The sequence below is a fragment of the Anomalospiza imberbis genome, chromosome 29 (assembly GCF_031753505.1).
Source record: "Anomalospiza imberbis isolate Cuckoo-Finch-1a 21T00152 chromosome 29, ASM3175350v1, whole genome shotgun sequence".
Classification (NCBI taxonomy): domain Eukaryota; kingdom Metazoa; phylum Chordata; class Aves; order Passeriformes; family Viduidae; genus Anomalospiza; species Anomalospiza imberbis.
The window spans coordinates 2,107,055-2,133,348 of record NC_089709.1 but is presented as its reverse complement, the minus strand read 5'-3'; the positions used below and the strand labels follow the sequence as shown (position 1 = coordinate 2,133,348).

The window sequence follows — 26,294 nt, the reverse complement described above, 5'->3', positions numbered from 1 at the left end:
ATTCATTGCACGTTAGACCGGGAAAAATAGGTCGCTGATTGCATTATTAATCACATCTACCATTGCGCTGCATCTGCATTTCAGCTGGTGGCAGTGACGCCGCAGCCGCAGCGCGTGGGGGCTGAGCGCCAACCCTGCCCTCCTGGAGCTGTCCCGGGCCGGGCACAGCGGGCACGGGCTGGACCAGGCACAGGGGGTGGGCGACGCCGCCCGGGAGCCGCAGCTCTGGTCCCACAGATGGCACCGGGGACGGGAGGTGCTGCCCCGGTGGGTGCCTGGGAGCTGCCGTCAGGGACACCCGTGGTGGCCGGGCTGCTGCAGGCTGGCAACTGTGGCATCCGTGTCCCTGATGGAGGGAGAGGACAGGCCTTCCTGTCCCCACTGAGGTGTCCTCCCAGTCCCAAATCACCGTGAGCAGCCGTGCATAAGGCATGTGCCTGGTGCATCAGGCCCTGGCACCTCTGTGCACCGTGAACTGCTGGAATCCTGCTCACAGGGACTTTAGATTTATTAACAAAGAAGGTGCAGAAATTCCTCAGGTGACTTGGGCAACCTGCAGTGCTGGTGGCCATGGAAAAGCCAAAAGAAATGTTAAACCCTTTGATATTCTCTTTCCCAAGGCACCACCGGCATGGATGCACACGGGGCTCTCATGGCGACTCCCTGCTTGAAGCACCCCATGTTATCTCTGTATCACCTGGGGTGTGGGTTGGGGTGGCTCCCTGTGCTGGAGAGGAGCTGGTTTGGGTTCCAGTGCTGCCACTCACCCCCAAAGATGGGTGGCCTTGGGCTGTCATTGCTGCTGTCATTGCCATGTCCACCCAGCATGGATCCGGCCAGCCCTGTGAGCCAGAGAGAGAAGGGCTACACTCCCACCAGGACTTCCCAACCAAGGGCCCCCACCACAGAAAGAGTCTGAAAGAGGAGCACTGTGTCCTGCCTTTGCACCACCCTAGTGTGAATTCGAGCAGGGACAGTCAGGGCTCAGCATCCCCCCACGGGCCAGGCGGGGTGGACGGGGTGCTGCATGCTGAGGGTGGCACACGCCACGCAGCGTGGGCAGGATGCAGGGATACAGCGACATCACTGCAGGATCCGGCCAGAGGCACCCGCAGCTGATGACTCAGAGGCAGCAGGTGATCACTCAGTGCTGCAGAGACTGCAAGGGAGGAGGAGGAGGAGGAGGAGGAGGAGGAAGAGACGTACCAGGTATTTGAAAACTGCAAGCGCAGTGCCAGAGCCACAGTCCCCTCCCCATAGCCACGAGGGGAGCCCCAGGGAGGGCGGGGGTCTGGGGGCAGCAGGGGTCCGGGGCTGGCCACAGCCGGGCCGTCCCTGCTCCTCACACCCATTTCCTGCAGTGGCAGCAGGAACGCAGGGAATGCTTCGGTGACGTCAATGCTGACATTCAGGGGCCCTGCCAAGCTCTGCACCCGCCATGGCCATGGCTGCTCCCGACAGCTGACATGGGGGCGGCCGCGGGGGAACAACGGGGGCCGCGGAGCTGCCTGGGGGCTGTGGCACGATGGCCCCTTCCTTCTGCCCTCAAGGATCAGCAAAGCTCCGTGCTGGGTGCTGTGAGAAGCCCAGGCTGCTCCACAAACCACCCTGGCAGGTTTTGCTCTGCCAAGAAATCCCTCCGGCGCTGGCACGGCGCTGCCCGGCACAGGGAAATGGCTATTCCTGGAAGTAGCCACGGTGCAGGGGATGGGGTCGGGTGGCCACGGTGCTGCAGAACCACAACTGGACCAACCCCACCCAAAAACCTGTGGGAGCTGGCTCCAGTTTGGTTTTTACTGGGGCAATGTGGAATTCCACACTCCTCCCCTGTGCCGTCGGCTGGACACCTACTGCAAAAAGGCCCAGAAGGGGTGAGGAGTCAGGCTCAGGAGCAAGGCTGCCTTTGCTCTGGGACGGATGGCATCTACCCTGCCAAGCCTGGGACCACTGCCAAGCCCAGTGCCGATAGCAGCAGCTGCTTCCCAGCAGTACCCAGGGCTGTTGCTGGCTTTTGGGCTGTGCCTACACCAGCAGTGGCCCAACATCCTCAGCCTGCAGATGGCAGAGGCAGACGTGGGGATGGAGATATTGTTAGTGCATTTTACAGCTGAGGAGCTGAGCCATGAGGCCTGAGCCTCATTAGCACTGAGGCTCTCACAGTGGAAAAGGCTCTTAATGAGCTTTTTTTCCTTGCAGTAAAGTTCCTTTATAGGGTCCAAGCACGAGGAGGAACTGGGTGTTAATGGATCACCCGAGGGTGGCGGAGAATTGGCTGCAGCACCAGGAGCTAAACCCAGAGCCACCCAAATCCTGGTCTTTGGGGGTCACCTCCCTGCTCTCCAGCTCTTCCTGGAATCCTGGGTAGATGGAGACTCCTTGGTCACTGGGGTCTCCACTGAAACCAGCTCCCCCAACAAAGGCACTGGCCTGGAGCTCCACATGCCAGCCCCTCCCAAAATCTTCTCCAGCGCTTCCCTATGGACCAGCAGGGCCCAACAGCAAAGCAAAATCCCATGGGACGTGTGGGGAAACCGAGGGCAGGAGTGTCACATGGAGCCAGGGGCTGAAAGGCTCCTTACTCACCCACGGGGCTGGGGCAGGCTCCGTTCGTGTTGTTCAGGTCTCCCCCAAGCATCGCCCCTGGAAAGCAAGAGGAGAGACGGGATCACCATCAATGCAGGAACTGGGTGAACGTCCCTGCTTTTTGGGGGGCAGGAAGGCAGGGGGCACAGTGGAAGAAGGCAGAGGAAAAAAAGCAGGACTGTCTTCCTGGGGAGAAAGTACTGGGCAAAATGAGCAGCATTCCTGGTGATCAGGTTGGGAAACGTTATCCAGGCAGATCCGTTTCCTTTGGGAAGGAGCCAGGTGCACAGGAGCCTGTTCCAAAGGAGGCAGCTTGGAAAACACTGCAGCTATTTTATTCCAAGCCCCCCTTTGGGGGACACAGAGCTGGTGCTGCCGGGGGAGAGAGAGCCCCGGCAGCATGACGGGAAACAAAATCCCCCCTGTAATGCGCACACCGAGTGGAAACCATCCCACACTGCCAGGATGCCACAGCGGTCCCGACTCCCATGGTCCCCACACTTGCAGCAAAGCGCTGACACTCCCCACCAGGCTGGGAAAAACTAGACCTTTTTATTCCCAAAAACCAGAACGTTTTGCCTCGCCTGGAAGAAGACTTGATCTTTCTTCTGCCTTGTTATGAAGTTATTTCTGAAAGCCACCTATTCCCCAGCCGGGGCTGCCTGACCACGCCGCGGGCGGCGATTGCAGCCAACAGCCGGCGCGGAGGCTCCGGAGCTGCGACCGCAGTCAACCCGGAGCCCTGGGCTGGCCAACAAGGGGCTTTCGGTGCCAAACCCCACCTCTAACCACTGCCCAGCCCTTCTCAGCCCAGATGGGGAAACCTGAGACACAAATCTTTATCCAGCCCGTGGCTCTCAGCTTTGGGCTTGCAGTGAGCCCCTGAAAGCTGGAGGAGGGTGGGAGGGCTGAGCTGCTGCCGTGCAGGGAAGCACAGTTGCTCCCCATATGGGAGCAGGATTGGTCCCAAAAAACTGTATGGCCTGAGAAAGGGTGAAATGACTCACTAGATGTGACAAACGTGACACTGCAGCGCCCCCACGTCAAGGGATGGGGATGCAAAGCCAGAGGTCCCTGTGCCTCCAAAGTCCCAGAGAAGGGACTCCACCAGGGTTTTGTGGCTGTGCCCTGCTGTGGGACCCCACCTGCACCCTAGGCACTGGTGCCTATGCTGCCAAAGAGGGCCCACCTCCTTGGGTGAGTGATGCCAACCCCACCCCCAGCCCCGTACATCCCCCTTGGCTGCCCTTCTCCCACACCATCCCCGAGCCAGCAGCACCAGGCGCTGTCAAGGTACCCACCCAGCGCTCGCTGCGCGTTTGCTTTGGAAACAACACAACCGGCTCTGGTGCAATGCTAAAAAAAATTAGGGGAAAAAAAAAGGAGTTTTTCTAACATGCAAGGCCCTGGCTCCTATAAACAGGATTTCTTCCGTGTCCCAGGCAGCGAGTGAATGAGACACAGATGGCTGGACTTGGAACACCTCTGCGCTCACAACCGCAAAATGATCCCCCTCAAACGAGCAGGGAGTGAGCTGGAAACGGCGAGCCCCCAGAGGGGTCTGCTTTACCAGGAAGCCTCTTCTGCTCGCAGCTGAGGGGCCTACGAGAGGGCAGGAGATCCCTGCAGCTGCAGCGACGGCTGCCTGTGCCCGAGGAAGGCTCTGCCATCCTGCCTGCAGTGAAATGCTGCTCCCTGGGACCAGTCTAGAGCAGAATGACCCCTGTCCTGCAGGTCTGGGGCCTCATCCTGATACCTGAGTACTTTGAGGCACTTTGGAGACCATGGCGAGAGCAGTGAGCAAGCAAGCTGTCTCTGAACCACGGTTCCTGCTGCATCCCAGCCAGGCCATTCCTCCTGCTCACCCTGACCCACCACACCACCTGCTTCTGGAAGCACCTCCCAAATCCATCCAAATCTCTCCAAATCTGGAGCAATCTCTCCAAATCCATCCCCTTTGCAAAGCTCCCTGGAGCTCTCAAAGCCTCAGGGGCCACAGCTGAGGACCCAGACGTCCGGGTGGTGACTGGCACCAGCTCTGCCATTTGCAGCCCGGGTGGCTTTTACAGACCATCTGTGCCATCCAAAATAGCAGAAATATTATTTATGATCATACTATGGGAGAGCCGGGCTGTGGTCACACGTCATCCCTGTCCCCCCCTGTCACTGCAGGGGACGTGGGTGACAACTCCTCTCCCCCACCCTGTCCTGTGCCACCCATCGCCGGTCCCTGCTGGAAATGACTGCTCCTCAGATCTGTCAGCAGAGCCACATGAGTAATCGCCCACAGCCAACTGCAACCAGCATGGCCCGACTGAGAACAGCCCTTTTTAGGCAGCCAGACCCATGTCACCGGAGTGCCACCGGCGAGTAGGATGCCAGCAGCCACCCCCAAGCCCGGGAACGGCGCCAGGTGACTCATCTTGCACTGCCCAACCCGAAACAGATCTGCAGGGATCCAGCTCTCAAAGAGACCTGGGTAGGATGCGGAGGTTGCCCTAGGTTTGGGGCCAAGGCACAAACAGGGCATCAATGGCTGGCAAGAGGGCAGGAGCACACAGAGGGGCAGCGTCCCTTCCAGGATGCTTCTGCCACCCACAGCCGCTGGAATGTGGACTCCTCCTGGACAGGGGACGGAAGCAGCAGGGCTGTCCCCTCCCTCAGGGATGCCCCATGCTCGGTGCCGCAAGCCTGGCCAGGCAGGAAGGATGAGGGGAGGGTGCAAGGGGTGCAGTGTGGCTCACCTGCACTGGCTGGCCGCTGTGGCAGCCCTGGGGACACCGTGTTCCTCTGCAACGCCGGCTGCTGCGGCGACAGGAGCCGGGGGTCTGTCAGCGAGGAGGTCACGAGGGACTGGGTCACCAGCGAGCTGCCCGGGTTGCTGAACTGCAGCGTGTTCTGGTTGGTCACCGGCACTGTCACGGGCATGGCGAAGTTCGGAGCGGGCACTGTGGACTGAACAGAGAGCAGGGGGTAAAGGGGAGCCGAGTTCCTGCAGCACAGCACAGCTGCTGACCAAGGGGAGACAGTCAGGCTCCTCAAAACTCCACTGCTGACCTGCAGTGCTGCGCTCAAACCCACACTTGCACCCTGCAGGGGATGCACCAGAGCCCAGTTCCCCACCAGGGAACATCAGGAAGAGCAACGGGCCATCCTCTCGGACACACCCGAGCTCTGCAAACAACTCTTGTGGCCTCTTTTTCAGGCTGTATTTATTTACTCCCTGTGTTTTCAGGGCAGGCATGAAGGAGAGGCTGGGAGCAGCCCAGAGCATGAAGGTGGGCACCAGCCTGGTGGTCTGCCCCCACCAGCACCGATAGCAGCCAAGCTTGGCACTGCCCTTCACCCCAGGCAGGATTCTATGAGGCCGCTCCTCAGCCAGCAGGAATCCAGCAGTGGATCCCCATTCTGGGCTGGCACTGCTGCTGGTGGCCGAGCACCTGGGAAAGAATCATTTTGCTCCACAGAGCCCCTGGGTGACTCTGGGATCCATCCTGTCTCCTCTGGCAGCTGCTGGGAAGGACGAGCTGATCCCAGGGATGCGGGAGCATCACTAAAGCCCTATCCTTGGCTGCAGGTTGAGGACCAGCTTCACCTACCAGCGTCCCGTGGGAGCCAGACCCGCTGTGATTATCCCAGCCGTTTCTCTTATGTCACTGATTTGCTCTTCGTTAACAGGAGCTGGCACCTGCTTAGAGGCTTTAGCACGGGCTTTGCTTAAGTCCCACTTTAATTTGCTTCGGGATGGAGAAGGAGAGTAGCCCAGCACTGAATGGGACCATCATGAGGCCAGAGGTGGAACCCCACAGGCTGCACCAGCGAGGGAAGAGGGAGCCAAGGTCCCCCCACTGCAGCTGGTGCATGTCCCCGCCGCCTTGCAGCCCCCTCTCCTCCAAAAATCTGCTCCTGTACAGGTCCTGCCCCTGAGGTGAGAGAGGGGGATGGCAGGAAGGAGTAGGACAGTGCTCACCCACGCCTCACTGCCAGGAACTCTCCCCACCTGCCTCCCAAGGGCATCCTGTCCTTCAGAGATATCCCGCGGCCGCAGCCAAGCCACGAGGACAGCGGCTCTGAGCCTGCGCTGCGGCACCGCTCCTGGGGCTGCCGCTCACAGGGACGGGCTCAGCAACTCCTACACCAGCAGGGAGAGCTGGAACACGGAGCCCTCCCTCTGCTCAGCCCGGGAGCTCATCCTGCACGGCAGCAGAATCAGAGGAGGAGGAGGAGGAGGAGGAAGGTTTCTTGGGCGTCGCACGAACACCGGAGCAGCGTTGCGTAATAAATCACTGCCAACGCGCCCGTGTGCGCGCAGCGTTCCCAGGGAGGGAGAGGAAGAGCTAAAGCTCCTCCACACCATGGCATGAGCAACGCCGTGGTAGAGCTGTGAGCTGGATGCGCCAGCCCAGGAGCCGAGGTTTGCCTTAATCCAGCTGCACCCCCTGCACCTGCAGACACGCAGCAGGCTGACACTGCCCCGGCACACCCAGGACACCCAGCCCCAGAGAGGGCACAATGGCGGTTCGCACATCGGTCCAAAGTCTGGGGGAGAAGATGCACACATCAGCCAAAATCCACGATTTCTGCTCTTGTTAGAGGGGAGGGCAAACACCAGAGGCAGCAGCCCCAGCGAGGCCCTTCGTTAGCAGACGCGGCTGTCGTTAAGCTGCCCCGGCCACCCCGCTGGGTTAGTTCTGGTCACACACAAAACCAACCCAGCGTTAAAATGGAAAAGCGTCTTCTTCAACCACACACGCTCCACCTGCACTGCTGGGCCCCTTGCTGCCAGGGAGGTTTAGTGGGGGAGCCAGATGCTGTGCCCTGATGAGGAGCCACCCGGCACTTGAATGTCACCTGCTGAAAGGACTTCTGGGCACAGATTGTCCCTTTGGATTGGCATGTCTGGATGATGGGGGCCTACTCAGGGCCCTCCCTTCGCAGCAGACACATTCTGATGCTGAGCAGCCCCTGCTCACGAGGGTGTTCTGCACTAAGGACAAAGCTCAGGTGGCTTTTCAGCCTGTTTTCCACCAGTGGCAGGGCTTGTGCCAGGTGCTGGGGGGAGTGCACGTCCTGCTGGGGCTCTACTCCCACCCCACACACCGTGGTAGGGTGGGAATCTGCACCCCCCTAGTGAAACCAGGGAGGCTGAGGTAGATCCACGTCCTGAGAGAGCTAATCCTGCCCTGAGCCCCTCTCATGGGGCTGAGCTCGTTGTCACAGTAGAGCTGCAAGAGATCATCACCACCTGCACCTCACTTTCCTCCACCTCCTCAGCCCTCCCAGGTCTCAGGGCAGCCTCCCCACCCCCTCCACCCCGAGATCTAGGGGATCAAAATGCAGATTTTGGGATCCTCGTGGAGCAACACAGCGCTGAGTCAGCAAAACAAAACCTGGGGATTTCACAAGGCCCAGTTCTCGACAAAAGCCAGAATTTTAAATTGTGGGGGCTTGCAAAGCACAGCAGGGCAGATTATTTTGGGTGGGGCTGTGTGTGTCATTCTTGCTGTGCTGCATCCAGCCCTGGACAGGCGCTTCCCCCCTGCTCCCGCAGCATTAATTACCGCTGCAGCAACTCGGGGCTAATCCCCCGAAGAGCCCTTGCCTGCATCAATAGTCTCTGCTCCCTTGAACTAACAACTAATTTGAAACGTGTCCCCCTCCTCCTCCCGTCTCCTGACACAAATCCCTTTCAGCACTGTCCTGATGCCACCCCAGTGCCAGTGACAGCTCCGGGATCACAGGCTAAAGCCTCCCTGGATTTCTGCCACAGCCACCAGCTGCCCTGAGGGCTCGGTGGATTTGGGGGGAATTAATGTGGAATAGCCCAAACCAAGCTGAGCTTTGCAAGGATGTGAGAGGTCGGCACCCGCCACCAGCTCACATGAACACTGGGATCTTAACCCAGACAAAAATCTCGTTTTTTTGAGGAAAAGAGGGTGAAAAAGGAATCCTTAATCCAGTACCTGCAGTAGAGGAGAGGAGACAAGCAATACCATCCTGCACTGCCTGGCCAGAGCCAAGGAGGGTCAGGAATGCCAGAGCTAGTAGGAATGACTTCTCCAAGGATGGGCAACAGGAAGGGCGCTCAAGAGCCAGGTGCATTCAGGGCTGCAGGGGCTGTTGGCATCGGCTCCCAAGGCATAGCAGGCTCCAAAGCAAAGCCATGCAAAATCCACCCCCCCATCACCTGGAGGCACCGGGGAGGGGACCAGGGGGCTGCAGGCCACCAGCTACTCACTGCGAGCCGGTAACTCTGCATCATTTTATCAAACTCCTCATCAATCTTTTTATATTTCTCTTCCGTCTGCGGGGTCAGCGCAAACACTTCATCCCCTTCCGGGCTCTCGCACTCCCTGTGCTTCTTGTTCAGCGCCTGTTACGTGTGGGGGGACACGGGGGCGTCGGGGAGGGAGCGGGGGACGAGGTTGAGGGGAAGTCGAACAGAAGAGAAACAAAACAGAAAAGAACATATAATGAAGGTTTTCCAGCCACGGGCAGGTACTTACACCGTATCGCTTGAACAGGATATCCAGATCCTCGCTGCCTTTGCGGTATTTATCCTCCATCAAGGGGCTCTGGTCTATGGAGTCGTCGCCGTCGGGCTCTGGACTGTCACAGCCGTTAAAACCTTTCTTTCTTAACGTCTGCAAACACAACCGGAACAGTCTGAGATGGGGGAGTGGAGGTGGGGAACACGGGCAGGTCCCCCCCAAGAACATCCCCCGGCCTGCACGGACCAGGACTTGCCCCTGCACAAATCAACGGCATCGCCCCAAGACGTCGCTGGCCTCAATGGGGTTAAAAAGTCAGGATACAGCCCCTGGGTTTTGGTGCCAGGGTGTCTCTAATTTAGGAATTACAGCATGGGGAGCAACAGAGAGAAACTTCCTTGTTTTCAAAGGTTCTGTTTACACCAGGACTGAATTTGGCCCTGCATGAACTCAGGCATCTTCATCACTTTCAGGTGCCACAACATCACGAAGGGGAAAAAAACCTTCATGCTCTTTGCTGTCCTGCAAAAAACAGGGAAAACCTGCTTACAAACAGCCAAATAGGAAAATAAACCCCAAAATTATAGGCAAATTGTCCAATTTGTCAGAATTTCCTGACAAAACCAGCCAAGCGGCATTTGCCAAACGCAAAGGTGCCATAGGAAGAGCATCACACGACAGGAAAGGTGGCACAGCGGCTGCTGCAAGCCCTGCTGGGGGTGACACAGGGGGTGATGGTGACAACACTGGGCAGCGAACCCCACACCAAGACTGGGCTCAAACAGGAAAGGTGCCGGGCACTGCCACATCGAGGTAATGAGGTGAGACAACCACTCCTCAAGAGGAGCAGCCCGGTGACCACAGGGCACAGTGACACCCCAAAGTCCCTCTCTCATATTCAGCAGTGCACTGAGATCCACTTTGAATCCCTCTATTTTCAACATACCGAAAGCAATTAGGCGTCATGACAGAACCAGCACTTGCCAGCTCTTTTTTTTCTTTTTTTTTTTTTTCAGGAGTCAAAGATACAGAATTTCCTGGAAGTCTTGATCCCTTTTCATGCCAAATTCAGCAGGGAAAAAAAAAAAAAAGTCTTGACAATTCTCTGCCTTCCTAAACAGCAACAAACATCTCCGTTCTGAGGCCAAAGTGTATTTGGGAGTGGCTCTTCAACTACCTGCGAGCTCCAGGAAACACAGAGCCTCTGGGGGAAATGCTGCTGGAGCGAATAAAACCCAGGATGTCTCCAGAAGGGTTGGGAACACTGCTGGCAGGATTTGCTCAGCACCACAGGCTGGGCTCGATGGATCCTTTTGCCAGGTAGCCACGGCCAAACAAAGGGCACCACACCCACCCCCAGCCTGTTCTCCATCCAGATGAAGCTTTTCAAAATATTTTCCATTGAAACTACTCCTTCCTGGGCCTTCCCAGGCACCACTTTCACCCTGGTTACTGGGTTTAGGTGCAGAGGGGAAATGTCCTCGTTCACATACAGAAGGACCCGACACACTCCTGACCATGGTGGCATCTGATGCCCTGTTTGGGTGTCGCCAGTAATTCCTGATACCTAATAATTATTAGCTAATTATCCAATAATAATAACAAATAATTCTTATACCTAATATTAATATTAGACCTAATAGTACTTAGTAATTCCTGGTATCCCTGATTCCTGCGTTGAGTGTCTGTAGAGCAAGGCACTGGGAATCAATCACTGCCGTGAACGGGAGATTCCCAGGCCTTTTTCTGCAGTTTCCCGAGGACTTTTCCCTCTTATTTTTCTGTTTTTGTACATGTCCTTGTTTGTTCTCAGAATGGCCTAAAAGAGGAAGAGGTGCTGCTGGTGGGGAAGGAACAGCTTTGCCTTTTTTTTTTTTTTTTTGAAACTGCTTTTTGTGGATTTTTTTTCCCCAAAACCTTTTGTTTCGCCGACGCAGCCAAAAGACGGAAAGTTGAGCTTCTCTCTAAAAAAAAAAAAAAAAAAAAAAGATTTTTCCTTTTTCTCTCTCGGAGGCAAAATGGAAAAAGTTGTTCCATGAGCAGTGAAGCAATGAAGCCGGGTTTCCTTCAGGCACTGGAGAGACTCTCTGGTGTCTAACACGGGGCTGTGCCCACCTCAACACGATTCCCCTTGCAGGGACAGGAGCTGGACCTCTCATCTCTGCCCTCCCTTCCCTGCCTGGGGATCAGGAAGGTAATCCCTCACATCCCTGAAAACTCCTCTCCTCCAGCAACAGCTGTTGGCAGGTTCAGAAGCTGCGGGGATGGACAAGCCACTGCCATCCCCCAGGACCCTCAAAGGAGGGAACCTCACAATGGCATTTTTCAGGAGGTTTCAGGCAAGAAACAACATCCTTTCTAAAACCTGCAGCAACGCTGCCACCAGGGAGGTTTTTAAGCAGCTCCCAGTGCCCCTAAGCTTTGCCCGTATTTGAAACCTGAACCAAGCACAGGGACGAGCAAGGGGCTGCCACCACCAGCCTCAGCATTTTGCCATTTCTAAGTCCAAACAAAATCATCCTGGGGGCTGTTCCCTCAACAAGTCTGTCAAGGAAAGCAGTGGAACGGGGTGGATGTGGCTCTGCTCACCCATACCCCGAAACAGCTCGCAGCATCACCCCTTCATCTTTGCCCAGGTCTTTCTCTCTGGGCCTAACACACTTGGTGCCCCAGCTTTGCCTTGGTCTCTTTGCTCTCCCCAGCCACCAACTTTGTAAAATCAGTCATAACTTCATTGTCTGTGAGACCCACAGTTCCTTGCAGGGTGCGTCCTCAGCAGCTGAGCTGTGAGGGGCAGCTGTGGTGTCGCCATCCCTGCTCCTGCAGGACACCCACCAGCAGCCCCAGAAGGGAAAAAAATCCTTCCTACAGGCAGCAGCGTGAGCTGGGACTGTAACCCGTGAGCTGGGACAGCGAGCCTGAACTGGGATTGTGACCTTGGGGCTGGGACTGTGACCTGTGACACTGAGCAGCTGCAGGGAAGGGGATGGGGACAAGCTCCAGAGCTGGCAGGGCTGATCTGCAGCACAGTGGGACGGGAAGCACCGGCGGCGGGGAGTGACCGGGCCGGAGCCGCAGCAGGACACGAGCCAAGGCGGCGTGGCTTGCAGCAATCTGCTGCTCAACGAGAGCTCTGGGACAACAAAATGCCACTTCCAGCCATACGGGCGTTGGCTGCTGGTTCTTTCGGGTTTTTTTTTTTTTTTTTTACCAAAAAAAAAAAAAAAAAAGTGCATCCCACATTTTTAGCTTTTTGTCAAGATGATGTAAAAGGAAAACAATTCTGCTGGAGCGGGAATCAAACCCAAAGATTCCTGTTTTTGGGATCTCTGCAAGGTCTTTTAGAAAAGAACTTTCCTTCTCATTTCTCCTCTTTCTTTTTGCCAGGGATAAAACAGAAGATGCAAAGAGGTTTTCAGGAAACCTTTCTGTCACTGGGCTGCAGCCAGCAGAACACAACAATTTTTCATATGGAAGAGGTTTAAAAGCAATTCCTTTACAGCAGAAAATGTTCAGAGAAAACCAGGGTGAGAACTTCCCATAGCAAAGCCCACTTCAGTCATCCCCTGCCACGCTCAGGTCCCCCCCATTCTATCAGGACCCACGGCACATCCTGCTTTTCCAGGCAATATTCTGACTGCCATGATTGCAGCTCACAGGGGAGCAGATTTCCAACCCGAAGAGGGTAAGAGAGCAGCAGGAAATGCAGAACATGTGAGAGGAAACGATGCTCAACCAGGATGCGGTTGACTTCCCTTAGAGGAGGGAGACTCAACCACTCTGGGCTTTGGGGAAGTCTGGACGAGGATAAGGATGAGAACGAGGATGAAGACATTGACACTGGCAGCTGCCTCTGCATGTTGCCACCTCCCCAGCATCCTGCAGAACGTCTGATTGAACACATCCTGGGGAATGACAACCCCAGGAAGGCGAATTAGGGGAAAATCAGCCCCTCCAGGACATTCAGGAAAGGGCAGAAAGGGCTGTGTGCCTTTAACTGGCTGTGGAGCATCCTGGTGCCCGGCGAGCTCTGCTCTGTCCAAGTCCCTTATCAGGAGCTGGCACGTCAGCCAGGCTGGGAGGAAACGAGAAGCGACAGCGCGGACCAAAGCCGGCGTGATCCCAGGCCGGGCGGGCACGTGGCACCCAGCGTGCCTGTCTGGGGGCTCAGCTGGCCCCCGCCTGATTAAGGAAACCCCCCTCTCTGCATTAGAGAGATTTTCTCAGACTTAAAAGCCTGCAATAACCAGGACTTTGCCGGGCACGGAGAAGCTGCGGGGGTTGTGTGGCTGAATCCCACTCCTGGCAGCCACTGCTGAGCCCTGGCACAGCTGAAACACAGGGGGGTCCCCACAGGGAATGGTCCCCAAAAGGCAGCTGGGGTGTGGAAGCCCTCCTGAGCTAGGGCTGTGTATGCTCAGCATGGAGCAGCTCTGCCTCTCACTAAATATCCAGGGGATAAACCCCTCAAGGACATTCCTGTGCAGCAAGGGATGGGGTGCCCCCAGTCCCACCCTCAGATCCACCTCTCCAGGACCAAAAACCAGGAGATCTCATGTTTACTGTCATTTTAAAATGTCATTTGGACAGAGCAACTCATCCTGCCTTGAGCTGTGGTACCAGTGCTGTTGGCCCCAGGAGCCCCCAGCCTGGCAGTGCTTGGCTTAGCCCTCCAGAGCTGCTGCTTGCTCCCCCTTCCACCAGAAAAACAAAATCAAGAGGCTTCTGCCTCAATTCCTCCAGGTCCTGGCTGCTCCTCATCCTTCCTGAGATGCTGCCAGAGCCACTCAGGGCCAAATCCCTCAGCAGAAAAGGCAGGCAGACAATCATAGGGAAGGTGGGTTGATGCAGCAGCCCCTTGAAATCCACTTAAAATCACATTTGGTGGCAAATTCCCAGCCTGGGTTTTCACAGTCTCCAAATGCTCAATGTAGGGAAGCTTCCAGAATGAGAAGATACTTTTTGTGAGTCAAGTTCAACTGGGAGCCACCAAGAAACAGGAGATAAATTGGATTTGTGTGCAGTGGGGACACAGTTGAGCTGTTGGAACCTGACCTGGGCGAGGGGAAACAGAAATCAGCACCAAGAGCAGGAAAGGTCTCCTGGGGGCACGGATTCAGGAAACAGTAAAAATCTCAGAGCAGCCACAACCCTGCTCCCAGACAAGACAAGGATGAGGAGGGATGCTTGAGCAGCCTCCAAACCTGCCTGCACCCCAGCAGGTTTTGCTCCACGACAGCTCTGCCAGCAAGCCATGCCGAGCCCGGCGTGTTTGGGCTCTTTTTCTTGCCATCCACCAATATCCTTCCGCTCCCGATGTTCCTCTCCTTGGCTTTGGATGCAGATCCAGCTTTTCATGTGGTGCAAACACAGTGTTTCTTTGGGTGCCAAGGACTGTGTGTAACTTGTCGGCTTGGGAGTGTTTGCATCTTGGACCATAAGGGAACAGAGAACGCTGCCCAAAATGTTTATGGTATTTTTAGGCCAAGACAAATCTGTTCGATGCTGCGAGCGCAGGCTGAGCATCCCGGAGAGGCTGCGGCAGGGAACCGCCGGCATCTGCACAGCAAAGGGGCATGACCTGGCTCAAACTGGCCAAAAAAGACATTTTGGAACTATTTTCAAGGCCCCTGCAAAACTGTGCTGTGGCAGAAGAGTCTCCAAACCCCAGCAAAGGAAGGCAGATGCTGCGAGATGCTTGGCTCAGCCATGGGGTGAAATCCTCAAGTCCAAATCTCTCAAAAAGACACATTTTACAGAGCATAAAAAAGAAAAAGAAAGCAAGATTTTGGGGGGGGCAGAGGCAGGCTGGGTTTTTTTCCTTCTCCTTCATGAAATCAAAGCCTGGGCAGACTGGCCAAGGGGCACCAAAGGAATTCAAAGGCAGAAGCAGAAGCTCAATTCCTCCAGCAGTGCAGGCCGTGCTGCTCCTCTCTGCCACCAGTGGCTCTGAGGGCATTAACTGATGCCCATAACGCCACTAATTACAAAGCCAAGCCCTTCATTTGCCTGTCTGCCCAGGTTTAATGGCAGCTGCCCCCATGCTGAGGATCCTGCAGCTCCATCTGCACAGCCACTGCTGAGAGGATGTGACCAATGACCAAGGCACTGCTGGCACCGTCCTGCGAGCCAAATGTGCCCCATGCTCCGGCCCAGCAGTGCTCTGCCAGCACCAGGGACAAGGACAAAGCTGTGGAGAGGGTCAGTGTGGGGGCACCATCAGCACAAGGCAGCTGAGCATCTCCTGCAATGCCAGCAGGCTGGAGGAGAGCAGCCTTGAAGTGAGCACAGTTTGGGCACGGTGCCAGTGCTGGGGATGGGTCAGACTGAGCGTGGTTGGGCCATCCCTGGAAACCCACAAAACACAGCCAGACAAGCCTGGAGCAAACCCACCAACCCATGAGCTTGGCCATGCTTTGAGCAGGCACTGGACCATCCCACCTGCTCCATCTCACCTGAATTCCCCTGCAATTTGGCCACTGGAGCCCTCCCACAACCCCACTGTGCCCGTCGGAATATCAGGTGGGGGCAATGTGACCACTGTACCAGGCACTTCAGAACAATGCCACCAGCTGCACCAGGCACTCCAGCAGCAGCCCCAGGAGCTGCCTCCAAATCCACCTCGTGGCTTGCCTGGGTCCCACAGAGCAAACCTGCACCTCAAGTCTCAAAGCAGTAGGTCAACACACAACTGGAGACAGCTTCAACTCTAGTACCCAGAGCAGAGTATTTCTGTAGGCCGAACCAAAACCACGCAAAATCCACCCGGCACTGAGTGTGGGAGATCTGCTTGCTCCATCCCCACCGTGCAACAACCTCCTGCACCCTAATTCCCAGAGACTCAGCCCTGGCTCTACCACGGTGGCAAAGCTGGGGAGCCTCACCTCGATGATGTCCGCGTTGGTCCGGCTCTCGTGGGGCTCGTTGTACTCGGTGTACTTGAGCAGCACCTTGTCCATGTCGGTGCTGGCATACTGGAACAGCTTGTTGGAGTGGTTGAAGATGATGAGGGCGATCTCGCAGTCGCACAGGACACTCAGCTCGTAGGCTTTCTTCATCAAGCCGAACTTGCGCTTGGTGAAGGTCACCTGAAAGCAAGGACAGCCACGGTGAGAAGCTGCGTCCCTGCTGCCACAGACCCAACAGCTCCCAGAGGAAAATGGAACGACCACTGGAGGAAGAGCAAAAGGAAGGGGAGTGCAGAAGGAATATTCTGTCTCAGTTTCCCCAACTGGACCCAACCCCACGCTCTCCTCTCTCGCCTCCCTCTTCCAAACGGTTCATATTGCTGCCTATTTTGGGATCCTCCAAAGGCAGACACTTCACAAAGATGATTATCAGCGTTGGAAATCACATATTGCCAAATCAAGAGAAAATAAATTTCAGCAAAATCCCCAGCAGAGCTGCCATCTGTCCGGGGGCTGCGGGTTTTTAAGTGGAATATTCAAGCGATGGAGATCTTGTCCTCGCTTGCTGCAGCTGCACTGCGAGTACCCAACCCTGGAGACCACAGAGCTGGGGCTCAGCATCCCAAAACCACCCAGGGGTGCCCATCCCACCCCTGACCCACTCTCCTGCTCACCAGCCCCCACTTATCCCACTAGGCTATGCTTCCCCAAGGGCACCACAAACCCCTCTGTGCCAGGGGCCTGCCCAGCTGCCGCTCTCATCTTGCTGTCCCTTTGTGTAACCTCCCTGGGGTGTTTTTCTTCCTTGCCTGCCCAAATGGGATCCCCTGCCTCCCCGACCCACCCTGCCTTGAGCTGTAACCAGAGCTGACGAGGCAGCTCCTGCAGGACTGATCCTGGAGAGCTGGCTGGGGGCTGGGGCCAGGACTGGGGCTGGGTGCTGGCTCCAACACCAGCTCCAGCTGCCGGGCAGACGTCGGGCTGCGATTCCCAGCCCACGCTCAGCTCTCACCACCGCGCTGCTAACAGGACCCAGCTGCTGGAGAGGGAGCTGGTTTGGGGCTCCCTGTCCCGGCTGCAGTGCAGACAGCTGCTGAGGGTCCCCCACCCCCAGAAGACGCGGCACACTGACGGGGAAGGCGCGACGCTTGGCCAGTGCCCTCTCAGCAAATAAAAAGCAGAAAAGGAAAACAAGAGGCAGGAGGTCACGGCTTTGTGCTAAGCATTGCTCTGGAGGCAGAGCAGCCTCCAGGGGAAGGGCTGGAGATGAGCTGAGATGCCCTTGGGTGCCAAGACCTGCTCCCTGTCCACATGGGAAGGCTCAACTCCACTTTGGGCCTCCACCACAGCATCAATTTTGCAACGGACAGCTTTAATTCGCAGAGCGGAGCGAGGAGAGTCAATGAGGCTGCTGCCTTTGCTCAGCCTGTCAGTGGCATCACAGCCACGGTCTGAAGAGCTCAACATGGAGCTAGCAGCAGCACCCAGAATGCACCCTCAGGGTCCTGCGCCCCTCGAGACAAAACCGCGTCCCCGCGCGTGGCGGGAGGGCAGAGCAGGGGCAGCTCTGGGCACACTTGGCGAGGGGAGCTGCTGCCCCTCCCCGCCATCTCCCAGAGATAATTAAGCAGTAATGAGATTCAGCTCTAATCGCCTCATCCCCTGGAAAGTGCAGGGCTGGTGCCCTGTGCTGCTGTGGCCGCCACGTGCGCCCGCTTTGGCCGCTCACATTGCCAGCGCCGCCCCGGCCCCGGCGCGCTCTGCTGCAGATTCAATCACTTGAGGGCCAGCCCCCGTGTCACCAACAACTCCCCCTCCCCAGCAGCATTCTGGACTTCTCAGCCACCCAAAACCTCTGCTGGTGGGCAGCTCCCAAGCCCAGGCAGTGCCACAGCCCAGCCGCGGCCGCACTGACTCCAGGTGGGACCCAGCTGCAGTTCTGCTCCTGCAGCCGTGGCAGGAGAGGCTCTAAAACCAAAACCTGCCTCTCTGCCCCCTTCCCCAGCAGGACCTGTCTCGCTGTCCCTGCCAGGGTGGCCTCCAGGCTCTGACTGGCCCTTGGGAGGAAGACACACGGTGTCTCCGCCTAAACAAGCAGCCCAGGGTTGTTCCTGCAGCCACCAGTGCCGGGGACACTTGGCCAAAACACACCTTGCCAGGCACCACGACGGGCTCAGCCACCAAGACTGGAGGAAAGGGGGTGAGGCCGAGATGTGGGGTCCAAACTGTGGGGCAGCTCTTGGCCTTGAAGGCCAGGGACAAGCATGGTTTGGGTTCTGCTCTTGAGTAGTGAAGAGTGTGGGGTCATGTTCCCCAGATCAACCAGCAACCTGGGCAGAGCTCAGCAGAACGCGAAACACCGAGTTATCCCTCTAGAGATGAGGGGATATTCCTTCTGCAGACAGGGCCCAAGAGCATCCCTCTCTATTGGCATGCCTGCACCTTGCAGAGAAAAGCAAGGATTTGCCATTTAGCCACCACATCACTCAAAAGCATCACCTAACAGGGCTTTGTGCATCCACTCATGACCTGGGACAGAAACCTCAAACCTTCCCTGACGCTGGGCATGAGCCTCATCTAGAAGAATTAACCTTGTAAGTCTAAGAAGGTAATCAAATCTCATGCTTCAGGGCATAAGCCGATCACCAAAGGGGTCAGGAAGGAATTACTGCCCCACACTAGCAGGGGATTTTTTGCCTTTCCCCTGATGTAAAGCATATTGGCAGTTGCCAGAGTCAGCAGCCTGGCCCTGAAGGACTGATGGCCTGATCTGTTGTGGCAAATCCTCTCCAGTAATTCCTCTAATGACATTAGTGACTCTTACTTGTTCTCCTCCCCTGGTTTTGGCTGCTGCTGTAATTCACAGAATCACACACTGGTTTGGGTTGGAAGGGATCTAAAAGATCGTGTCCCACCCCCTGCCATGGGCAGAGACACCTTCCACTATCCCAGGTTGCTCCAAGCCCTGTCCAACCTGGCCTTGGACACTGCCAGGGATGGGGCAGCCACAGCTGCTCTGGGCACCCTGTGCCAGGGCCTCCCCACCCTCACAGGGAAGAATTTTCTCCTAATATGCAATCTGAATCTCCCTCTTTTCAGTTTCAAACCATTCCCCCTTTGTCCCGTCACTCCAGGTCCTTGTCCAGGTCCTTGCCCAGGTCCTGGAGCCCCTTTAGAGGTCCATGGAGCCTTCTCCAGGCTGAACACCCCCAGCTCTGCCAGCCTGACTCCCAAGCAGAGGTGCTCCAGCCCTCAGAGCATCTCCGTGGCCTCCTCTGGACCCACTCCAGCAGCTCCACATCCTGCTGGAGCCTCATGTGGGCTCGTGGTTCATGTCCCCATGGAAGGCTAAACCTGGGACACGAGCAGGGTCAGATGATGCTGCAGGCTCAGTGTGAGATGCAGGGGAAGAGCTTCACCTCGCACCAAAGGCTCTGGAAGAGCCCCTGTTGAGCCTCAGCAGCCCCAAGCCCCTGCTGGGGATGAACTTGGCAGCACGAGTGGAAACGCAGGTGTCGAAAGCAGCTCTGCCTCCACCTCCTTGCACCACCACTGGTGAATCCCTCATTCTCCAGCGCATGCCTGCACTGCTCCCACTCCTCTCCTGGCAGGCACAGCTGCCATCAGAGCCACCTGGGCACGCCAAGGAGCCACCTGGGCACGCCAAGGAGCCACCCAGGCATGCCAAGGATGGTGCCCTGCACAGCCAGCCTCACATTCCAGCAGCTCAGGAGAGCTGACCGTGCCCCCTGCCCCCAGCTGGAGCAGGGAGAGGGCTGCTGTGGGGGCAGGGGTGGGCTGAGGATGCTCCCAGGCTGGGTTTAAGCCAGTTTAGCCGACAGCCTGCAGCCACAGCAGGCAGGCACGCATCAGCTCCTCATCACTTGACCCACAGCAACAGCAGGAGAGGGAGGGAAGGAGAGAGAGAAGCCAGAGGTGGCTCTGGGGAGACCTCACTGCAGCCTTCCAGCACTTAAAGAGGCTCATCAAACAGAGAGAGGGATTTTTTACATGGGCAGATAGCGATGGCACAAGGGGCACAGTTTCAAACTGAAAAGGGGGAGATTTAGATGGGATATTAGAAGGAAATTTTTCCTGTGAGGGTGCTGAGGCCCTGGCACAAGTTGCCCAGAGAAGCTGTGGCTGCCCCATCCCTGGCAGTGTCCAAGGCCAGGTTGGACAGGGCTGGGAGTAACCTGGGACAGTGGAAGGTGTCCCTGCCCATGCCGGGGGTGGGGGAGACGAGATGGACTTTTAAGATCCCTTCCAACCCAAATAATTCCACGATTCTATGAGATAAAACAATATGGGACACTTCTGACTCTGGGGAGTGGATGCTTGGATGCTGGCATTGCACAGCTACAGCATGGACCAGGAGAGTGGAGCAAGAGGGTTCTCACCCTCTTTACAGCTCCTGTCACAGTGCATAGAGCAGATCCCACCACCGTGAGCAGTCCTTTTTCATGAAATGTCCCATCTTCCTGGTATGTCCTTTATTCCCAAAGAAAGGGAGCACTGAAAACTGATTGCAAAGCTGTGCTGGTGACCAATTAAACAGCTGCTGCTTTGCTGACACCCGATTTGATCGGGCTGGTTTCCTGGAAGCAAAGCAAGATGTGCTGCACTGGGTTGGAGAGCGATGCTCCCGTGCTGGGTTTGGGAAGAACCAGCCCAGCCGGGAAAAACCAGCGTCCCCCAGCCCAGGGAACTGGGTTTTGGGGACAGCTGACATCAGAGATGCACTAAATCCATGACACCCAGCCATGCAAAGCAACTCCTGCTGCCAAATCCCACCCAACGCTGTGAGACCTCAGCAAGGGTCTTTATCTCCAGCCAGGGCTGAAGAGCAGCTCATCCCTCAGAAACAGTGCCATCACTCAGCTGCTGCCTCTGCAGAGAAGTGCCTCTTTCCTTTCCTGAAGGCCTATCCAGCCATCCCCCTCCAGCATTACCCATTATTTTCCATCTGTCTGAATTTCCAGCAAGGCTCCAGTCACCGCAGATCCCTCACTCCCCCCTGCACCACTGCCCCATAAAATACACTCCAGAGCCTTCAATAACCCCTACGGCCCTGCTTCCTCCTCATGATGGATATAAACAGCCCCAGGAGCAACTGGGACATCAGCAGAAACTATTTAATTCCCAGCCCCCACCACCAAGTGAAGCTATAATGAGGAAAATCTGCAATTTCTTATTGTTTTGCTGTGGAGCATAAAGTGGTTCATCCAGTTCTGTTCTTTGACTCTCTTTAAGGATTAGGAATATATCCACGTGCTTTTTTACTGTTTTTTATCCGTTTTTCTGGAGAGAAAGTGGCAGGAAAGAAGTGTGGCAGGTCATGCTGGGGTGCAGTAGTGGCTGGACTAAAGGCAGAGACTTGGATCTGCTGAGCCAAACTCCAGGAGCACAGAAAGCAAAGGGACCTGCCTGGAAGTCTTGTGGTAATGGGAAATACATCGACAGAGCCATCCCAGAGCAAACCTGGGCTGGCAAAGTGCTGCTGCTCCACCACTCCAGTTTAAGGAACATGGAAATTTGGGAAAAATCCGTTGGTTTTTGTTTTTCCTCTGAGATACATGAACGCATTCCGACACACATGCACATGCATGTCTTGGGCTTGGCTTCAAGAGAGCCCAAGGAAAAAAGCCCTGGAGTCATTTAAGCCTACAATTGAGGAAAAAAAAAAAAGGAATAATTTGAGTTGTTTGCGTTCAGCAAAATGGATACTTGTTGTGGCTGTTTTTTATTGGAAAAACCACATGGAAAACGTCAACTGAAATATATTTTCTGCAAGACAAAAATAAAAAATAAAAAAAGGGGGGAACTAACTGAGTGGAGAAGATACTTTCTTCTGGAAAAGCACTTAGATGGAAAGAGCTCAAGGAGCTCCAAGGCGAGGAGCAACGCCTGGATGGGGGCAGCACAACGTTTGCCTGGTCCTGGATCCGCCTGGAGCCGGTCTAAACTTCTGCTCATTTTATGGATTGGGAAAAACACGGCACTGGTGGCCCAAAATGGGATGGAAATGGGTCATTTTGAAGCATGACACGTAAAACCCCCAAGGGAAGAAGGGTGAGACAGCACTGACCTGCCGGTTGCGCTCGTCCGTGATCCGCTGGATCTGGATCTTTTTTCTCCCCATCTTCTCCGGAAATCCTCACCGCACCCGGGACGACTTCGGCTCAGGGGAGGGGAGAAGTAACCCCGCTTTAAAATGCTTTCATTAAAGAGCGTGGCGGGGCTTTTTTCTCGGACGGAAAACAAAGCCAAAAAAAAGGCAAAAAAAAAAAAAAAAAAAAAAAAGAGTTTTGCGTGGCTCCGTGCTCAGTTCATGGTACCGTCATGCACGGCCAGATCCAGTGGGGCTGAGATGTCAGCAGCTGCTCAGAAACCTGCACAGAGAGAGAGACAGGAGTGAGACTCTGTTCCCAAACCCCATCCAGGACCCAGCATCCTCTGACCACCAGCCAGATCCCACCCCCGAGGCCAGGGTGGGCTCTGGTTCCTTCTCCCACCCAGCTCTGGGGCCAGGAGAGCCGCAGAGGGGTTTATCCAAACTGGTCTCAAAGAAGCCCAAGGATGGAGGCCAGGGACACCCGTGCCACAGGACACGTGTGGGCCGGGCACTGCCACGCTGGGCGAGGAGGAGGAGAAGGCAGCAGCGAGCTCGTGAATCACTATTCCTCTGTGACACTCCAGACTTTTTTTTTTTTTCTCTTAATAAAGTCATAAGCAGTCGAGTGGCTGGTGATTAGCTCGGGCAATTTAAATCCGTCTCCAGTTTCTGCACTAATCTCCAGTTTGGAATTTTAAAATGTCTTTATTTGATTACTTGAAAGAAACCTTATAACCAGGCACAGAAACCTAATTCTTATGGGGAAGGAGGACTCTGAAGGCAGCTGAGACAGCCTGGCCTTCCACTGGGCTCAGCCACAGCTGGACACCGCGCGCTTCTGCAGATCTAGGGGTTATCGTGTGCCCAAAACTCTCCCCTAAGGGACAAGTGCTGCTCCTTCTCGCAGCCTCCCCACGACAATCTGCATCCCTCAGCACCAGAAGCTGCATCCAGATGTTCCAGGGCACCTCCTGGCACAGCCCCCCAGCCCATCTCACGCTGTTTCCCAGCATGTGCTGCACTGCAGCGAGGGGACACAGAGGGAACTTCAGCCGGTTCATTTTCCACAGCTATGTCTTTCTCCCTGCTCTCTCTGTGAGCAGCTGGGTAACAGCAGTGATAACACTGCATTTAAGGCAAGGTGCCCTGTGCCAAGACCCAGGCAAAAGAAAAAAACAGTCCCAAAATAGCTTCCTATCTGCCTCAACTTGGCAGTCCCCAGCCCTCGGTCTTGTCACAAAAAAGCATTAAAAAAACCCAAAAGCTTTTTCTCCCAAACCTATATCCCTATACCAAAGCAGCAGCCACAGCCAACCTGACCAAGCTCCTCCTGCTCCTCTCCCACCCCAGAGCACCCCCAGACCCTGCTTAAGACCATGGTCCCATCCTTCACCTCCTCATCAGACCATGTTCCAACAAACAAGCCCTAAATGGTCTCACTCCCACACTCCTTTTTGGGGTTCACTGAGTCATGTGAGTCACTTAAATATTTTTCTCTGCTTTTTCTGGGGGTAAAGTTATTCATCGTGCATCATGTTCTGTGGTTTCAGTGCAAGTTGAAGGAGCCCCGAGGAGAATGGGGCATCTTTTCCCCATCCACAATTTGCCCTCCAGGGAGGATGAGGTACGGAGAGGCCAGGAAGAAGACCAGAGAGACAAAGGGCAGCAAAACCTGGGTTTTTTACACATAAATACCACCAGTAAAATTCTTTGCAAGGACAGATCATACAGGGATGGCATTTCATTCCTGAGACATTATTTACCAAAATAGGTGCATGTTTCCTTCCCAGCAGCTAAGAGGAGCAACCATCCAGCTGTGAGGAGCACTGTTACCATGGGGAACACTGAGCCAGTGCCAGAGGCATATCCTCTGGCTGCTGCCCCCCCATCCCACTGTGAGAAGCTCCAAAAAGACAGGTCCCAGAGCATCACCAGTTTCAGAGCATTATCAGTTCTGGGGCATCAGCAGTTGCACAGCATCAGCAGCTTCAGAGCATCACTGCTCCAGCTTGCACCGTGTGAGTATCCCTCGAAGGTCGGTGATACACGAAGAGCCAAAAGGAAAATGAGGATTTTTATTTCATCCACCTGGAGTGTCCTCTCAGTATTTCTCTCACTGTGAGCCCACCCAGGAGAGAACCCACAGCCCAAAGGCTCGGAACCAAAGCGAGGATTTTGCACACACAAAGAAACTCTGGAAGAGGAGGAACTTTCAGTCGGGTTTGCTTTGCAGCTTTTCCCTTCAGAGTTGCCACTTCTCTAAACTGGCTGAAAAATATTCACCTTCAGCATCTTCAAAACCACCAGCAGCAGCACAAAGTAGCAACAGCTCCTCAACCAGACACAGGGCAAGATGCTAATTCTTTCCGTGTGCTGCAGCTCTTGGACAGAGAAACCCACTGAAAGACAGCGGATTTACTGTCCAAACCAGAGAGGAACTCTCCAGAAGCAACAATAAACACTGGAGAACAACGGGCAGTAAATTTAAACTGAATGAAAGGAAACATATTTTAACACGATTTCGTTGCGGGACTTGTTCACAGGATGCTATGGCAGCCAAAAGCTGCACAGTGCTCCAAGGGATGGGATGTTTGTAGGGATGAGGAAAAAACCCCAGTGCTGCTCATCCCTGCCCTCAGCTCCACACGAGCTGGTGTTTCTTGCATGGGAGCAGTGGGATTCAAACCACGTTCCTCTCCCCAGGCCACAAATACACCCCAAGTGTTTCAAACCAAATCCCCTTTTTTCAACCACCAAACCAGGTTCCTCCTCCTGCTGCTCTGAATCCCAACTCTGCATCCTCAGCACCTCGGTTGGATGGGGACCACGGTCTCAAGCCTCAGGGTTTGCTCGTGCTGCTGGATAAAGTTTTCCACAGGAAAAAGGTGACTTAACAGGTTTTTGCTCGTCATCATGGGGAGAAAAGGAGCTGCCATGTGATGCCCTTGACCCCTCTACCCTGCATGAGAAGGAAAACACTCCATGGGGAGGGCAGCCCTTGCATGGGGTGAAGAGGAGGGATGGAGAAGAGCACAGCATGTTTGCTGCCCTCCAAATGCACCTGACAGGGGATTTCAACCCCCTCCCTTTTTTCTTCATGGAATTGGGGTTTTGGGGTGAGTTTATTTGTTTTTAGGTTGGGTTTTTTCCCCACCGTATTTTTAAACCCAGGTATTTTCACGTTTCCTGCCCAGGTGGCTGTTTCACAAAGTCCGACCACTGGCTCGAGTTTCTGAACAGCAGCTGGAAGAGCAAGAAACCTGGAGAGCCGCCCTCATCTCTCCCGTCCCTCCGGCTGGCACTGCTGCTGTGGCTCAGCCCCAAGCCAGGAGGATCCCCTCTGCCCCTGGAGCTCCCTCTCCTTCACCACCAAATTGCTTTGGCTCCCTGATTGCCCAGCCTCCAAGATCACCCAGGACCCTCCTCCGTGCTCAGGTGGAATTTAAGCACCTGAACCGTGCACAGCCAAGCACCCAGAGCACAGGACTGCTACAAGGAGCTGAGCTCCTAAATAACTTCTAACTTTCAGGGTCTCAAATGATTTTATATACAATAACCCCACTCATTAAATCATCACCTCCTCCTTCTCAGACAGCAGCTTCTTTCTTTCTCCTGAGCCTCGCTTTCCAAGGAAACCGCCAAGCATCCCAGCTACTACACCCTGACAAGGAGGGTCCAAGGGCATGGAAAGGGACCTGCAAACCTGCTGGGGGAGCACTGAAAAAAAACCACCCTGACCCTCTTCCACTCCCAGGAATCTCAAGCAGGATCAGGGAGTTCAGCATCGCCCGGGGAGGCAGCGAGGAGCGCTGGGATGGAGGCAGCCGCCAGCGCCCGCTTCCCCCTCCCGCGCTCCGCTCGCACAAGTGTGACTATCACGGCAATTAGCACACATGCCAATTAACTCCGAGCAGGTGCTGGTTAACTCTGTGCTGAGTAATTCATCCCCGGCTCCCAGTAAATTGCTCCAAATTGGAGAGACAGGCGAGAGAGCAGAGTTAGCATTTTGCAAATGGGGGAAGAAAGAAAAAGCGCAGAGGAATCTCAGCTGGGAGATGTTTTTACAAAACAAAGAATCTGGGGGGCTGAATCCCCAGCTCTGAGAGCTGAGGACACAGAGGAGCTGTTATCTCTTTCAAGTCTTTATTTCTGGATTTTTTTTATCTACTGTACAAACTTCTGATCTCTTTCACCTAC

At 55.3% G+C, this 26,294-nt stretch overlaps 1 protein-coding gene across 15 annotated transcripts in view; it reads right to left on the bottom strand.

Annotated features, from left to right (window-relative positions):
• Positions 1–26,294, bottom strand: part of MEF2D (myocyte enhancer factor 2D) — a 77,520-nt gene that overhangs the window by 12,937 nt on the left and 38,289 nt on the right. For 10 of the 15 annotated variants that reach the window (XM_068175065.1, XM_068175072.1, XM_068175063.1 and 7 more), the window contains 6 exons: positions 22,071–22,374; positions 15,959–16,162; positions 9,090–9,227; positions 5,328–5,538; positions 2,584–2,640; positions 768–842 (listed from right to left, as the gene is read on the bottom strand). In XM_068175065.1, the coding sequence (XP_068031166.1) occupies positions 768–842; positions 2,584–2,640; positions 5,328–5,538; positions 9,090–9,227; positions 15,959–16,162; positions 22,071–22,124 (739 nt within the window). In that variant the 5' untranslated portion in view covers positions 22,125–22,374. Of the gene's footprint in view, positions 1–767; positions 843–2,583; positions 2,641–5,327; positions 5,539–8,821; positions 8,957–9,089; positions 9,228–15,958; positions 16,163–22,070; positions 22,375–26,294 lie in introns of all 15 variants that reach the window. The other 5 variants (XM_068175073.1, XM_068175078.1, XM_068175075.1 and 2 more) reach the window with 3 other exon arrangements.